The sequence below is a fragment of the Siphateles boraxobius genome, unplaced genomic scaffold (assembly GCF_051911475.1).
Source record: "Siphateles boraxobius isolate OS27281-9 unplaced genomic scaffold, OSU_SipBor_1 2, whole genome shotgun sequence".
NCBI lineage: Eukaryota > Metazoa > Chordata > Actinopteri > Cypriniformes > Leuciscidae > Siphateles > Siphateles boraxobius.
In genome coordinates, this window is record NW_027508810.1 from 4145026 (window position 1) to 4163484 (window position 18459).

Here is an 18459-nt window from a genome sequence, read left to right on the forward strand (position 1 = left end):
CATTCCTGCTCTGTTCATTCCTCTGGTGGCCAGTAATGTGGTCAGTGCTTGGTGGTCCGTCTTCAGTGTAAATTTCCTGCCCCAAAGGTAAGTCCTCCAACGTTCCACTGTCCAGACACACGCTAATGCTTCCTTTTCAACTGTACTGTATTTTCTTTCAGCTGGCGTCAATGTACGAGAAGCGAATGCTATTGTACGCTCTGTCTGATCTGGGTACATTTGAGTGATGACACCTCCAATGCCGTAATCGGAAGCATCTGTGGACACAATTGTTGGTAAGGAGGGGTCAAATAAAGCTAAGGCTGGGCTGTGGACTAACAGCTGCTTTAGTCCTCGAAAACTCACCTCAGCTGCTTCTGGCCATATAAACCCATTCTGCGATGATCTGAGTATCTCCCGCAGAGGGTCTACTACCATAGCATAGGTCGGGATGAACTTGCTAAACCAAGACGTAAGACCTAAGAAGGACCGTAATGAAGGTAGGTCAGTTGGTGCAGGTGCCTTTGCAATGGCTTCAACTGAGTCAGGGTTAGGATGTAGTCCCTCTTTTGAGATGTCATGGCCTAGATACCGAATCCTACTCTGGCTGAATTTGCATTTCTTTATGTTAAGTTTCAGACCAATGTCTGTGAGTCGAGTCAGCACTGCCCGTAAATTTGAGTCATGGGTGGCTTTGTTTTGGCCATACACGATGAGGTCATCTAAGTAGTTCTGTACTCCTGGTAAACCCTCAAGTACAGTTTTCATCATTTTCTGAAAGGCGGAGGGCGCCGAAGCCAACCCGAAAGGAACCTTTGTGAATTTGAATAACCCATCGTGTGTGATGAAAGTTTTGACTCACCTCATGAAGAGGAAGTTGATGGTATGCACTTTGCAAATCGATTTGGGAGAACACCGTAGCGCCTCTAAGCTCTGTGAAAAGATCCTCCATATGAGGCAGTGGGTAGCAGTCAGTAATTACAGCTCGATTAGGCTCTCTCAAATCCACACACACACGAATTTCTCCAGACTTTTTTCTGGTTACGACGATTGGTGACACCCATGGCGAAGCATCAATCTTTTCAATTATTCCGTCTCTCAGTAAGCGATTAATTTCCTTGGAAACCTCCTCCCGTACACTCAACGGTAATCTGCGTAGTTTGTGCTGCACTGGTTTCACAGACTCATCAATCTGCACTTTGTGCACGAATCCTTTGACACATCCTGGTGAGCTGGTTGCTGTATTACATATTTCTAGCACTGGTGAACCAGCAGGGTCCGATAATGTGACAATCCTCTCTCCCACAATGTGACAGTTTAGGGCTTTAATTAAATCCATGCCCAAAAGTGGTGAGCCCGTTTTGACCACATATAAATTTGCAGTGGTTGCAACAACATCATGCGACACAGGAACAGTGAAACAGCCTAAGGTTGGTAAGGGTTCACGTGAGTATGTGACTAACCTCACTTGAGGTTCCTTCAGCTCACAATTTGCTAAATGTTTCATGAACAGGGTCTCTGGGAGGATGGACACACTTGATCCTGTATCAACAATCAATTCAAGTGGTATTTTATTTCCTTGCGGTGCTTCCAACTGTACTTGGCAACGAATTTTGTCATGAGACTGATTTACACACAGTACAGTCAGTTCAGGCACCACCACTTCTCTGACAACAGCAGATTTACATACCTTTGCAAAATGTCCTTTCTTTCCACACTGATGACATGTGGCCGATGCAGCAGGACAAGTGTGTGCGTTGGCCAAGTGAGTATTTGATCCACAGCGAAAACAGCGTCTTTTATTTGAAGTCTGTGGCTTACCAGTTTGTACTGGCATTTTTTCATACTTTTGTTTACCTCTTTTGAAACTGGCCTTTGTCCTCGAGATGGCTTGAACCTGGGCAGGAGATGAACCAGTAGTTGAAAGAAGTGTAGCATTTTGTACTGCCGATTCGACTTGCAACGCTAACGCAGAAGCGCGTTCCAATGTAAGTTCGGGCTCAAGTAACAATCTGTCTCTCACCGCGGCCAGAAAAACCCGTTCAATCAGTTGGTCCCTTAGCATTTCGTCCTCCATTCCTCCGAACTGACAATCCACCGCCAGATGACGTAACTCCGCTATATATTGACTTACGGTTTCATCTGTGTGCTGTGCGCGTTGTCGGAATTTATGTCGAGCAGCGACAACGTTCACTTTTGGTGTGAAATGAGCATCAAGTGCCACCATGGCCTCATCATAAGTTGTACCCCCGTTTGGCAGCGTATAGAAAAGTCTCTGGCCCTCCGTACCGAGACAATGTAAAAGAACTGCACGAAGTCTAGCATCAGGTCATGCGTCACCTCGCGCTCCGATGACAAGTAAGTAGTTTTGGAAAATTTTCTTCCATGTAGAAAACGGTATAGCAGGCTCTCCTACCGTCGGAAGAAAACATGCAGGCATGGGTACGGATGCAGACATCCTTGTTGCCAAAATTTGTAACGTTTAGACTTGTAATGAAAAGAAAATCAGCAAGGAGACAGGACGAGTTGTTTACAACATTTCCAAACTTTACTTCACTCTCCTTCCTTCTTACTTTTAACACCACATACAATTCTGTCTCTCCGCCCCTAGCGGACTGGTTCAGTATTGCAGTCCATGAACATAAATCACAGAACATAACAGATAGCTCCATCTGAATTGTGAGACGAAAGCCTATTTCGCAATGCCTTGTCTTTGTATCCTTACGGCAGCTACATTGTCTGCTTGCTGTTGCTGCATGAACACAATACTGTATGTTCACTAGCTGCTAATATGCTTAGTAAATCACTCTAAGCATTAAACAGGACTGTTACATGACACATAATTTTGAACTTCTTGTATGGAACTTTATTAGGAACTGAAAAAGCAAACTACACAAAAATGCATATTGTATAAGAAAGACTGTTCACTTATATTAGATGTTGAACTTAAGACGCTTTCTGAAAATGTGCTGCAGATCGTTGACAGCAAACAATGTAAAGAATTTGAATGTTTGAACAGCAAGCTCATTGGCTGTTGATGCCACAGCAAACAATTAGCTGTGCTATGTGCTATTAGCTGTGCTATACAAATTGAATTAAGGACCTATCAGCCTGCGCCATCTAGAATTTCATGACAGAATTTTTGTATTTAACATTCCCAACTAAGGTCTCTTGACAGTGCAAATTTCATGTGCAAAAAACTTTGTTCCTTGTCAGTCACGTTTGACGTTACGTCGGAATTATGCATTGGGCTCTCTGGCGAGATCCCAATTTGTCAGTCCGTAGTAACCTCTCCGTTCCCTCCATCAGGGGACGGCAGTTACATTAGTAACCTAGACGTTCTTTGTGCATACCTGTAAATAGCAACTCTTAATTATTTATGTACAGTATATTACACTACTATTCTCTGTTCACGTTATTCTGTAATTGTATTTCTATTTCTTTGATTATGGAAAACTTTTGACTAGGTCAGATTATCTCTGTGTGAGCAGATTTGGCCAAAAAACTCCTTCTGATACTGATTTGCCATCAGTTTAATACCACTTGAGTAAGCAATAAGGTACTCAAGGCTGTGCTCTATTGTAAAGTCACTGCAGAAGGGACCCCTTGCAACCCCTTCAGCTACGACTTATTCACAATACAGAACTAGCCTCGAGTACCTTATTGCCATTATAAAACAGTTACCACCCAATACAAATATAAGAATATAATTTATGAGAGAGTCTGTCAGTAGAGAATACTTTTATATTGAAAGGACTGAATCTTGTGAACTCGGAGAAGCAAGACGCAACTGACAAATGACTAGCGTGTCAGGGCACAGGAAAACCCATTAACTGTTAAAAGGACAAGATATCGCTGTGGACATTCAAACTGATTTTTTATTACGAATATAGGACTGAGCTGAAGGAAAATGTAGGTACACTCGCTTACTTGATCTCTCACAATACTCGACTCTATAAACTTCAATGAACAATATTAATGAGAACGTGTTTAAGTTGCTAAGAGTGGTTGCTAGGAGTGTTGTGTAGTGATACATAGAACCAGTCGTGTTTTATCATGAATAAAAAAAACTCAAATATTGACCAATCAGAATCAAGGACTGGAACGAACTATTTAATATAAGCATTTAAAGAACATATCGAAAAACATCTAACAAAAACATTTGTGTTTATATGTTAGGTGACAGCTCAAGATGTCAGAAAAGAAAATCCATTGCTGATTAAATTTCGAGCAAAGTTCTACCCTGAGGACGTGGCTGAAGAGCTGATTCAGGAAGCTACACAGCGCTTGTTCTTCCTCCAGGTGAAAGAGGGAATCTTGAATGATGATATCTACTGTCCACCTGAGACTGCTGTTCTACTGGCCTCATATGCTGTGCAAATGAAATACAGTGACTTCAATAAAGAATATCACATCTCTGGATATTTGTGCAGAGACAAATTGCTGCCACAAAGGTGTTTCTCTATTCTTTTAAGAGCTCAGCACCAACTCTGTTCTATTTTTTTAATACTAAGATCACTTTATAGTACTTTATTATGTTTTGAAAGTTGCTGCTTTATATATTAATACCTTTTTCTAGAGTTCTAGAACAACATAAACTGACTAAAGAGCAGTGGGAAGATCGAATTCGGGTGTGGCATAAACAACACAAGGGCATGATCAGGTACAATCCATAAGACCTATTTATAAAATTAAAACAACTTCACAACTATGTCCTGAACCTAAAACTAGTTGTTTGAGTATAGTCAATACAGCTTTATCTCTACAGAGAGGATGCAATGATAGAATACTTGAAGATTTCCCAGGATCTGGAGATGTATGGAGTGAACTATTTCAGCATCAAAAACAAAAAAGGATCGGAGTTGTGGTTGGGTGTTGATGCTTTGGGACTCAACATATATGAACGTTCAGACAAGTATACCATCTATATTTCATTTTTAACTCTTGTTTCAAGTTTAAGTGTTTTGTTGTACATTCTTTGCAATGGACTATGTCATGCAATATCGCTGTTTTTTTTTAACAGGCTGACACCTAAGATTGGATTTCCTTGGAGTGAGATACGGAATATTTCTTTCAATGACAAGAAATTTGTCATTAAGCCCATAGACAAAAAGTCACCGGTAACTTAAAATAATAAACTTAATCCCAAATTTATTTCTTCAATTATTTATTCTTTCATTCATTCATTTTTGGAGATGTGGAGGATTTCAGTTGTCTTACACCTGTTGTATTACAGTTGTATTACTCCTGTCTGAAATGTTATGACATGTCCTCTGCTCCAACCACAGGACTTTGTGTTCTATGCACCTCGTCTGCGCATTAACAAGCGTATCCTGGCTTTGTGCATGGGAAACCATGATCTTTACATGAGACGACGCAAACCAGACACTATTGAGGTGCAGCAGATGAAAGCACAGGCCAGAGAAGAGAAGAACAAGAGACAACAAGAAAGGTGAGAACATTAATAACAAACATATCTTACAGCACAGACAGAACATATACAATGCTATTTTTTATGATACCAAATGCGCAGTCACTATCTAGTGCTGAAAAGAGCTACTGTCTTTCATGCAAATGTACTAATTGTGTATTTTTTATGAAAGTAGATCAATATCAGAGGAGCTCTGTTCCAAAACCTAGTGAGCTGCCTAGCTACAGCTGATATACAAAGTCTACTTACCCCAGTTAACGCTGTTTTTGTCATTTAAAACAAGTGAAACAAAGATAAATAATATCTTGTTTAGTTTGTTTTAAACAAGACAATACATAATATCACAAGTTCTGCATGTTTAACATAAAAATCACAACCCATGTAATTCCACTGAAAATCTAAATCACATATTTCATTTAGAAAAAAAAAAACTCGGAATAACCAACTGCAAACATGTGGATGCTTTTTTTATTACAATACTCTGTTTGGATAGTAGTCTATCAGCTTGGTACATTTTGACTTTGGAATATTTTCCCATTCGTCTTTGCAAAAAAATATTCCAGATCTGTTCAATTTGATGGGCATCTCCTGTGCATGGCCCTCTTCAGGTCACCACACAGATGTTATACAGCATTGAGCCATTCCAAAACATTAATCTTTCTTTGCTGAAGCCATTCTTTGATTTTTGAATTCATTTTAGGTGTGTGTTTAGGATCATGATGAAAGGTGAAAGTTCTCTTAATTTTTAGCTCTAGCAGACACCAGAAGGTTCTGTGCTAAAAACGACTAGTACTTGGAGCTATTCATGATTCCCCACATCTTCACTAAAGCCTTAGCACGAGCTAAAGAAAAGCAGCCCCAAAATGTGATGCTGCCACCATCATGCTTTAGCATAAGTATGGTTTTCTTTTGCGGATGTGCTGTGTTGTTTTTGTGGCAAATATACCTTTTACAATTTTGGCCAGAGTTCAATCTTGGACTCTTCATATCATAACACATTTTTCACATGGTTTGGGAAACCAGTTGTCAAGTTTAGCCAGGTTTGGGTGTGTTTCCGTCAGAAATGGCTTGAGTCTTCTAGCCCAGAAATACAGGAGATAGTTGTCACATGTAGTGGGCAACTCTTTTAATGCTGCTTTAGGCCTAATGACATCCTCCATGACCAGTTTTCTCTTTGTCTTCTTGTAAATTTTGGGACACTCTGTTCTTGATCATGTCACTGTTGTGCCATACTTCATCCTCATGATTATGACTATCTTCACTGTGTTGATGCTTCATTTCTTTATGACCCGTGGCTCTTGTAGTAGACACATGCCTTTGGTGTGACAGACCCGGGTTCGAATCCACTGTGAGACACCAATGTGTCCCTGAGCAAGACACTTAACCCCTAGTTGCTCCAGAGGCGTGCGACGTCTGACATATATAGCAATTGTAAGTCGCTTTGGATAAAAGTGTCAGCTAAATTAATAAATGTAGTAGTAACAACCAAGAAGATGTCAGAAAATCATGCAAGAACAGCTGAGATTTATTTGGAGTTGATCAGAGTCACTTCCGGTCAAGAAAGGTTTGTAGTATTTGTATTTTACATGAGGTTGATAATTAGGTGATTATGAGCACAGTTAGAGTACATAATCAAATATAAAAGGGTATGCACACGTATTACTTTTTTATTATTACCATTTACCTATATTTAACAGTGGTTTTGAGTGGTATTGCATAGATTGCAAAAGTCCTGGTATAATTTATCTTTGTTTTATTTTTTACATCACAAGAAATCAGGAGTTTAAACAGGGGTGTGTAGACTTTTTATATACACTTTACTACAGTGCTGTAGCTTTTTAAGTGATCGTAGACATGCCCTTAATGTGAAGGCTGTTCCATAGTCAGTAACATCAGGAATACCTAGTTTTGGAAAAGTTTCATCATTGAAAATATTCTTTGCAGAAAGACAGTCCCAGAATTTAACCAAATTAATAGATGTTTAGAGAAATGGTGATTATATTACTGCACTACAAAAACAAGCTAACAAAAAACTGTTATTTACTCAACCTCATCATTCCAAATTATTGAACCTTTCTCGAAGCCAGCTATAGTGGCTTAATAAATATGCAAGCAGTATCACAGGTTTGAGACTTGCAGTTCATGTGGCTTAAACAGTCTGAACAGCAAAGAGGTTAAGTCCCGGAGTCCACCCCCGGAGGGTCACCAAGGACTGATGACTCCAGGATGGTACCGGCAGTTCGGGAGACCAGGACGAAGCAGGTAGTGCTGATGACCAGGACTGAGCAGGTTGCGTTGATGGCCAGAACGGAGATGGACCTTCGGACAGCCATGGTTGAGACGACCCTTCGGGCGGCAATGGTGGAGACGACCCTTCGGGCGGCAATGGTGGAGACGACCCTTCGGGCGGCAATGGTGGAGACCTCCCTTCGGGTGTCCATGGCGGAGACCTCCCTTCGGGTGTCCATGGCGGAGATCTCCCTTCGGGCGTCCATGGCGGAGATGGTCTGGCCACTCTGGCAGAGAACGTATAGCTCCCACCCAGCCCCCCCAATTTTCTTGGGCGGAGCTATGGGCACAAGCTCATGGACAGGCTGTGAGGGTTCAGGTGGCGAGGCGGCCATCTTGGCTGACCAGGGGGGAACAGTCTCTGGCTTGGCGGGCATGACGTGAACAGTCTCTTGCTCGGCGAGCATGACATGAAGTGCAGGCTTGGCAGGACTGACATAAAGTTCAGGCTCGGCAGGACTGACGTGAACTGCAGGCTCGGCAGGACCGACGTGAAGAAGGTCAGGATCGGCAGGACTGGAGTGAAGAATCTCAGGCTCAGCAGGACTGACATAACGAAGCTCAGACTTGGTAGGATTTACGTGAAGAATCTCAGGCTCCATAGACATGACGTAAAGCCACTCAGGCTTGGCAGACATGAAGTGAAGAATCTCAGGCTTTGTGTCAAAGTCTATTAAATGAATTTCCTCCGGACCTTGGACGAGAACAGGAACAGAGGATTCATGAGGGGAGATCTCGGCGGCACAAGATTAAGGACGGTTGGTCTCAGCAGGATGAGACACTGGACGGGCTGTCTCGGTGGGACGAGACTCTGGGCTTGGGACAAAGACATGAGGCGTGACGTGAAGATCAGTCTGGTCAGGCATGACGCGAAGATCAGGCTGGTCAGGCATGGCGTAAAGGAACTCAGGTTCGGCAGGACCAGACTCTGGACGGGCGGTCTCGGTGGGACAAGACTCAGGAAGGGCAGTCTCGGCGGGACGAGACTCTGGACGGGCGGTCTCGGTGGGACGAGACTATGGGATGGGTTTGGTTCCAGACCAGGACCCAACACTCCAGACACCGAATCAAGGCTTCCCTCCAATTCAGCCTTTCTGGTGTCTGGGAGGTTAATAGGGTGATGGAAAGTAGCCCCGAGATGGAACAGGGTTCTCAGCGTGTTGTTATCGAGGGAGCTGGTGATGGGAAGCCGGAAGAACTCCCTCGAAAACTCTAAAAGGTTGTGGCTCTCCTGACCCACGAAGATGAACATTGCCCGTTCATCCATTTGGTTGGGTCCATTCTTCTGTCACAGTGTGGTGCAGGCAGAAGAAGACGAAGAGGCAAAAGCTCCAAATACAAACTTTTACTATAAATATATTCCAACGGGTACAGACAGGCAGGATGAACACACACACTTACTATAACTGACTAAGTAGAATGGACAGAGACTGACTGAACAGAAAGGAACTAAGTTCAAAGGTGAACAATGAAGACAACAGTTGAAGACGGTGAGTGATGATAATAGCTGGCAGGTGCGGGTAATGGTGAAGGAGGTGCAGGTGTGGGCCAAGGAGGATGCTGGGAACTGTAGTGCAGACGCAGACTAACACATCACAGTGATGATGATAGTGATAGAGACGATGACAGTGACGATGTTCATAGGGTGGTGACTGTGACACATTGATGAACGATTCAGAGATAATAGATTTTCTTTAATTAATTTTTTGACATCAGTATTTAAAACCAAAGCAAAACCAAACCACAGTCTGTGTGGCTGACAAACCCGATGTGGTGTGGTAGAATGATGGCACACTCTGACACATTTTTTTTTTTACCAGATATAAGCAGAGGTGCATCAAAGTTGTTCTTAAGTATGCTCTTAAGTTTTTTACACTATGTACAAATACTGTTTATAGTTTATTGAACAACCACGAAAAACATTGTTTAAAACAATAATGATCTGTAAAGCTTATTTGGATTTTACAAATACAGTATCCAGAAAAAGGGACATTTCTTCTCTTGCTGAGTTTGTCAACTAACTATTGCTGAGTGATGTCAACTAACTCTCAGAGTGTTAGTAGACTGTTAGGTTAAAATTAAGATTAGAAGAATAAATTGACATGTTCTTGCTGTCACAGAGTCAGCAGCATCGACAACACCAGACCTCTCAGCTCCACCCACTCGCTTATCATCACCAAAATTCTAACTCAACACACCTGTGCCACTATCAGTATTTAAGCAGTCACCCATCACTTCACCTTCGTCTTCATGGTACACCTACACCTACCGCATCCGGTTCCTGCCGGTCAGAGCAAACGTTGGCGTGTTTGGCTGCCGCTGCCGCTTGCTTTTAAAATTTAGCCTATTTTGAGGATATTTTTTGCCCTTTGATCGAGGAGATCTCACCTGATTATTGTTGGGTATTCTTTCATCGCTTGGTTGAATGAGTCGGAGGATCTGAATGCATGGATCTATTGAGACTCGTTGGGTGAACTTGAATGTGGAGGAGTGAACCCAGATTGAAATGTGGTGTTATATCATTTGCACACTGGTGTGCTGGAGTTCTACTATCTGTTCTTCAAAGTGGGGTCTGTTTTTCGATCCCGGTGTGGACAATTCTCCAAATATGGTGCTTGAATACTCTTTGGTGGACTTACAGAGACTAAAACCTAACCCTAACCCCTGCCTTTACAGCGCTATTGACCTTCTGCTTGGGACCACAATACCCAAGGGAAGAGTATAACCATTGTCCATCCCAGAGCAGAAGGCCATGGAGGAATATACCGAGGAGCCACTGAGGCAGAAATCCATCAGAATATCGACATCCCCTGCCGATTCAAGCTTCTTCTTCTTGAGCAAAAAGTATGGAGGCAAGAGGCCGTGCATTGATTATCGTTCCCTGAACCCTCAGACCATCAAATTCCGGTATCCACTTCCTCTGGTCCCAGCCAACTTGGAGCAGTTGCGGGGAGCTCACATTATCACCAAGCTGGACCTGCGGAGCTCTTATAACCTCATTCGAATAGGTGAGGGTAATGAGTGGTAAATCGCCTTCATAACACATGTGGGCCACTACGATTATCTTGTAAAGCCGTACGGGCTGTCCAACTCCCCCTCGATATTTCAAGCGTTCATGAATCAGGTGTTCCGGGAGTTCCTCCAACGCTTTGTCATCATCTACATCGACGACATCCTCATTTACTCCTGGAACCAAGTCAAACATTGCCTTCATGTCAAGCAGGTACTCCAGAAGCTGAGAGAACATCTTTTTCTGACAACAAGTGTGACTTCCACCGCAACACCATCCATTTTATGGGGTATGTCATCAACAAACGTGGCGTGAAAATGGACCAGAAGAAGGTATACATATCATTGTCACATATCGACCAGGAGGTAAGAACCTGAAGGCTGATGCTCTTTAACGCATGTCTCATCCAGAGCAGGACCTCTCTCCATCTGAGCCAATACTCCCTCCAGCCATCATCGTAAGTCCCATCCAATGGTCATTAGACGACCATATTACCGAAGCCTCACGGTCTGAAAAAGCTCTGCTGGGAGGTCCAGAGGGACGAACCTACGTACTATCAGCCCTATGTCTGTCCCTCTTGGACTCAGTTCATTCATATTCTGGCTCTGGACACCCAGGCAGCCAACAAACCCTCTAGATCCTCCGTAATAAGTAATGGTGGCCTAGCATGACCCAGGAGGTCTCCCGATACGTTATAGTCTGTTCAGTCTGCGCCATCTCCAAGACTCCCCATCATCTGCCAGAAGGCAAACTGATTCCCTTGCCCATTCCTAATCGACCATGGTCTCACATCGGAATAGACTTTTTCACCGCCCTTCCACTCTCAGATTTCAACACATGCATTCTAGTAATGGTAGATTGATAACCAAAAACCTGCAAGTTAACCCTCTGGGGTCCAAGGTGTTTTTGGGGTCCTTGAGATTTTTTGACATGCCCTGACAGTTGTGCTTTTTTCAGTTGCTTATAAACATATTAATAGCAAAGATGTAATTACACTCTATTTAGCACAAACAGGGCTACCATAATATGTGACCAAAATGTATGTACATGTTTGCATTTTTGAGAGAATATTGTTTATGTATGGTTATTGAAAAAACTAAAACTTAAAGTGTCTGAAATAAGGCCACAAAACACATACTAAATATGTGTCCACAAGACTTTTGACTAATGGGCGTTGTTGCCTAGAGTTTTTGCTTCAAAATGATCTGAAAATCATCCTGCCTAATAATTTACACAAAACAATACATTAATTTCAATTTTATAAGACACCTTTTGTTTGGAAAGGCAATATGCGTGGAAGGGTGTTCACACCTGAGAAGACAAAGGCCGGATAATGTGCCACATACATAATGAGCTGCATATTAATTAGCCTTTCACACAGGTGTCACAGGGTCCCAAAGAATGCAAGGACAAAAGAAATGATCTATATATATACATATTTTACAATTAGAAATTGTAACCAATTACAAATAGGTTACAATTACAACAACAATTACAATTTTAACAATATTTCAAGTGTATTCTTTCTTTGTAAAAAGTATACATTTTATCATATGTATTAAAAAAGGTAAGGATTCATTAGTTTGAATATTGGAACAAACACTATAATAACATCTTAGTTGATAATTCAATATACCTACTTTATTTTTGACAAAACATCATACTATAGTATATTTAACATACGACCAGAAATTGGTGAACAAATGCTTAACTATTTAATGTGACAGTAGTCTTTTTTTACAGTCAAAACTTTATAATCTATCCAAAACTAATCACAAAATCTTGTCTAAACATTCATATTTAGTCATTTTATTTCAACAGACATTTTATTTCAACATATGTCAGTCTATTTTTACTCATCTTAGTAGGCTATAGCAATATAGTTTGGATGTGTTCATGTAAAAATAACGTTTACTAATGTAGGTGCGAGAGTGAATGAATGGCAAAGACACGCACTGTATAACTGTAGTAAACAACGCGCATGCGTCTGTGCTCTTCATTCATCATTTAGCCTACACACAGACACACAATTTATATTTAAACAGTTTTTTTGCGGTGTACAGACACTATTCAATATCGCGATTAGAACAAAGCACTTAAGAAGAAATGACTTACTACATCAGCTGGATCCGTTGCTCCTCGAAATGAAACTACCAGCACTTCTGGTACATTTTCCAGGGTTATTAGATAGTATTATACCTCACAGGTAGCAAGATGAGGTAAAGTACAAGATTTTATTAAACATGACGTGTTTTATAAACCAGCTGGTGGGCGTTGGCATGTTTGAATGGCTTGCCTTAGATCATTTGCGTTTGAATACCGCGCTTTGAATACCGCGCGCTCTCCGTGGGCATGTCACATTAGCAGAATAATGAGCTGAGAGAACGATAATGAGATCGGCTGACACCTCTCTGTTTTTTTATAGATTACATAAACAGAGAATATTTATTTTAGTTTTGAATTAGATATTTTAAAAGTACAAACTTAAATGATTATAAAGATATATTGCTCATGCTTGGGTGAATAGTATTCGCTGAGTTTTGTATAAGTTTATAGAGACGTGCTCCAGAAAAAAGGTTAACGGAGATGGAGAGACAGAAAGCATACCCTGTTTATTTTCTTTATTTTACAAAAGTACAATGTTTTATTTCGATTGTAAGTGGACACATAAAAAATAGACATTCAACAGTTTATTTTTTTATATTTCTTAAGTCTGAATGACCAAAAATGACAGAGTACTTTAAGTCTATGTTCCTGCTATGTGAAAAAAATCGAGCAAAACTCGTCGGCGCGTTTCTCGACCCCAGAGGGTTAATATCACTAAGAGGCCTACCTACTGCACTTGAGAAAGCAGAATCCCTATTCCACCACGTTCATCATTTCGGACTGCCTGAGGAAATAGTTTTCAACTGTGGTCCCCAGTTCATATCCTGAGTTTGGCGCTCCTCCTTCCAGCTGCTGGGTATCTCCGTTAGCCTATTATACGGTTATCATCCCCAAACCAACGGCCAGACTTAACGAAAGATCCAGGAGATCGGGAGATACCTGTGGTCCTATTGCTACTGTCACCGTCTGGGGACCAGTAATGGGCCTGGTAGGAAAACTCCTCTATGAATTCGGCTACTGATGAGTGCTGGAGAACAGGAGGGCATCCAGGGTTCGCCGGAGACGGGGAACTCACATGAACAAAGGAGAAATACGCTAATTGCTGGCAATACACAAGTCGCTACCTAAAAATTACCTGTTCGTACTCAATAGCACTCGGGATGAAATCAGCTCTACTCAGAGATGATAGTATCTCGTTAAAGTATTAGCTATAGCCTAGCCATCTGTTCAAAAGATGCCTGTCAGGGAGGGACCATTCACCAGTGCCCAGGAGGATGTCACACACCTTGGGGAATGTGCTCGCACTCCCAGGGGGCAAGGCATGCCCTGGGCTCAGTATGCCAAATAACTGGCTTCCATAATCCAGTGGGCGATCCTCTTTTTGGAGACGGCCTCCCCCTTCTGCTGTCCCCAGAAACAGACATAGAGCTGCTCAGAGCATCTAAAGTTCTCTGTGCGGTCCAAATAGATCCACAGGGCATGTACTGGACACAGTAGGGATAAGGCTGGATCTGCCTCAATATGAGGGAGCACTTGCAAGTTCACCACCTGATCCCTGAAAGGGTTAGTGGGAAAATTGGGCACATAGCCTTGCCTTGGTCTTGCAAGTCCCCATCCCCTCTTTATAGAAGTGAGTGTGGTCAGGAGGGCTATCTTCAAAGAGAGGGAAGAACGCCAACTAGCAAGAAGACACCACTTCAAAGCATACAGCTGCCTTGTGGAAGGGTCTCTGGCTTGAGTGATAGTGTCTATCACCGCTGGTGGTAGTCCACTCTGGTCTTCTGCATCCCATCCTGGAGCCAGACATGGAGGTCCCAGGGGTCTGGGCACATGTGCCAAATTGTGTCCTGTGTCTGAGAAAGAAGGTCCTTCCTCAGAGGATTTCGCCAGGAATTTGGGCCGTCACGAAAAGCATGATCTCAGAGAACCATGTCTGGGTGGGCCAGTGTCTGTGTGGTCAGGGGGGAATGCATACTTGCCCAGACCCTGGGGCCAGCTGTGTGCCAGTGCATCTGTTCAGAGCGGATCTTCAGAAAGGGATTATCAAAGAGTGCAGTGGGAGGACTACTGGGAAAAAACAGATCTACCTGTGCTTTGCTGATAAACTCCAAACCAGCTGGACCACCTGGGGATGGAGTCTCCACACTCCATTGAGCACCAACTTTCACAAAAGCATGTATGCTGCACGTTTGAAGTCTCTCAGAATGTGAGTGGCATGCAGTGACTTTTTTGGGATGGGAGGTGAGTTTTGATATGTGATGTGAGCGGATGCCGCCCTGGCAATTTTTGCATGCCACCATCGCTATGTTGTCTGTCTGGACTAACACATGTAAGTATAAACAGCCGTAGATAAACCCTGGATAAACAGCTGAGCAACGGCCAGCAACACAGCCAGCAACTTGAGGCAGTTGATGTGCAAATCCAGTCGAGTCCCTGTCTGGGGTCCTGAGACTGTGTGCCTGTTACATACAGCGCTTCAGCCTCTTTTGAAAGCATTAGTTGTGACAACAACACACCTTGACACTTGTTCTAAGGGAACCCCTGCATATAGAAATGTAAGGTCTGTCCAAGGATTGAAGGTGCGGCGACAGATTGGCCACGCGATGTGTACTGCGGTGGCGACAGATTGGCCATGCGATGTGTGATCATAGCACTCCCGGTACCAGCACTCTTTTTCTGACCATGAAAAAGCCATCACGTCTTCAGCATCTGGTATTACCTCTAAACTGAAATCAAAACGAAAAGAAAACTCCATATCTTCCATCAAAAGTGAGTCTGGGTACCTTTGCTCCTTTTTAGTTATTTGTTCATTCAGCTGTTGCAGTGCAGGATAGATGTACACTTTCACAAGAATGAAAGAGGAAAAATCCTATTGTGAGTAGAAGGGTTTACAGTTCATGAAGAGCACCTCTAAATTAGGACAGCATATATTTTTCAGCATTTTTACATCTGAACATCAACTTTCATTAATGTAGAAACACAATCCACCACCTCTCGTTTTCCCCGTTAAAACGAGTCATGCAATGCGATGCGATCCGGTTGGAACAGCTGGAAGCCCGGCAGATGTAGCGTGTTGTCCAGAAATGGCTTCACTCAGCCAGGTTTCAGTGAAGCAAAATGCAGCAGAGTTTGGAAATTCCTTGTTGATTAGGAGAAGTAGTTCATCTGTTTTGTTAGTAAGGAGTCGGACATTAGCAAGATGAATACTTGGGAGTCAAGTCACCTTAATTTATATAGCACTTTTTTTACAATACAGATTGTTTCAAAGCAGCTTTACAGTGATAATAGGAAAATAATGCAACAAAGATGCCGCCAAAAGAGTTTTGGGTGTACAGCAACTCTAAAAGAAAGTCATTGTCTAACTAGAGCAATTTTTAATAGATTAATTTCCCTTAGTTCGCTAAGTTTCTTATTTCGCTCACACGAAACAGTTTTCAACTGAAAACATAAAACCTTCAATGTGTTCTGGCCGCTCATCTACACAAAAACGGCACCCTAGTAGTCCAAGAACACAAACCCTTAAGTAGGTTTCGAAGTGCAAGTTCTTGAAGACTAGTTGTGAAAGCGATACCTTTTAGAAGCGATACGTTATAAACCGTTACTCCCATTCAAACTTGAAAAACGTGAATCTGCTAAAACAGCGATGACATGCACATGCGCATTACATGTTGAGTCTATAGCCATGCGCGTTTGAATGTGCATGGGTGCGTAGTCCTTCTTTACAAAGTGACACTGCCAATCACCTGTCCAACATGCATAACACATAGCTTCTAGTCATTTCCTCGGATCTGTTTGAATGGGAATCATTTTGATAACTGTAGCAATGTTTAAGATTCAGGGAAGAAGGAGGCGGGACCCGGCCAAACATTTAACCATTTAATAATAAAATAAAACAAAAACAAATGTATAAGCCAGCTGCCCCTCATGGACGACTGCTGGCCAAACAAAGAGAAACAAAAAACAACATAAACTCAGGCCTGTTCCTCTCTCGATCTTCAGCATTGTCGCTCCTCTTTTTATGCTTCCACTCCTCCGTGAGAGATGCGAGACTGGTGCGTCTCACAGGTGACGTTTATTATCACTCACGCCACCAGCCTCACGCCGTTCTCTCAAGCCCTCGGCCTTGTACTGCTCACCACATACCCCCATCGCCCCTCGCAGGCCGGGGGGTACCCACGAGACTTGTCTCTTCCTCCCCCTGGCGCCCCCCTTGTCTCTATTCCTCCCCTTTTCTCTATTCCTCCCCCTCCATACTATTCCTCGTATGGACCGACGAGGCGAGGGAAATGGAGACGGAAGCATGAGGAGCATGCTCGGACAGATCCGAGAAAGGGTTCATTATCACTCACGCCACCGTTCTCTCACGTCCCTCGGCCTCGTCCTGCTCGCCACAATAAGATTTTCATCTGTACAGAGGAAAAACATTTGTTTTGAAAGCAACAAACAACTTTTGCCGTGTCCCCTTCGCAGGGTATAGTCTAGTTGACACAGTCTCTGCTGACACTTCAGGGCTGTGTATTGGTCGTGTCTTGACACAGGTCCTTCATCTGATCTGGATACGGCCTGGATCTAGCTGACTACTGTACACCTCGGGATAGAGAGAGAGACTAATAGTAGCATAGATGCCATTCTTCTTATGAAGTACATCAGGTGTTATGGGAAGTGTTCCCAGTTCCGGCTGATCTAATTTATGCAGCCTAATAATCATTTTACATGATTTGAATAGTCAAGTCGAGTCATCCTCATTTATATAGCGCTTTTAACAATGTAGATTGTTTCAAAGCAGCTTTACAGAGATAAACATATAATTTAAGGTAACAGAGATTGGTTTGGTTTTATAGTGGTTCTTGAAAAATGTTTTTTCCAGCTAAAGTTAGTTTTGATTGATTCAGTTCCGTCTAAATGATCATTTGTTATTAAATTAGGGGCCGCTAAGACGACACCGTTCTCTCTATACAGACTTTAAACGTGAACCTGTGATGGACACTGATGGCGTTCACATGCGCATTAAGAATTGATTCCACAGTCATGTGCGTTTGAATATATGTACACAGGTTTATAATTCCTTACAAACCATGCCTAAACAAACTACTTGTCTTGTCTATACATTTTGATGCAGAATTTTATTTTATCTTATCACTTTGATTCATACGCGAACCGAAAAATTCCACAACGCTTTATCTGTAGAGTTGTATAGGGATCCTCCATAGGGAGAGGCTAGTTGGCACTTCAGCACTGCATTGTCATCAGGTCCAGGGAAAAGTCCTTCGTCAGATCTGGAAACGGCCTAGATCCGGCAGGCTGCGGGAAAACCTTGGGATAAACAAAGACACTAAAATTAGCATAGATGCCATTCTTCTTATGATGTAACGAGTACATCAGGATTTAAGGGAAGTGTTCCCAGTTCTGGCTGACCTTATCTAAGCAGCCTAATTATAGAAGTCTATAGAGTGTTATGTGAATGCTAGGTCAAAGAGATGTGTTTTCAGTCTAGCTTTGAACTGACAGACTGTGTCTGCTTCCCTGACAATGTTAGGAAGATTGTTCCAAAGTTTTGGTGCTAAATAGGAAAAGGATCTACCGCCAGCAGTAGATTTAGATATTCTAGGTATTATCAGCTGGCCGGAATTTTGAGATCGCAATA

The 18459-nt window shown here is 42.5% G+C and overlaps 1 protein-coding gene across 1 annotated transcript in view; it reads left to right on the forward strand.

The window, feature by feature from the left end:
• Nucleotides 1-18459, forward strand: part of msnb (moesin b) — a 74826-nt gene that overhangs the window by 23822 nt on the left and 32545 nt on the right. The window contains exons 4-8 of the mRNA XM_077235701.1: nt 4159-4433; nt 4559-4642; nt 4748-4894; nt 5003-5099; nt 5268-5431. Of these exons, the coding sequence (XP_077091816.1) occupies nt 4159-4433; nt 4559-4642; nt 4748-4894; nt 5003-5099; nt 5268-5431 (767 nt within the window). The remainder of the gene's footprint in view (nt 1-4158; nt 4434-4558; nt 4643-4747; nt 4895-5002; nt 5100-5267; nt 5432-18459) is intronic.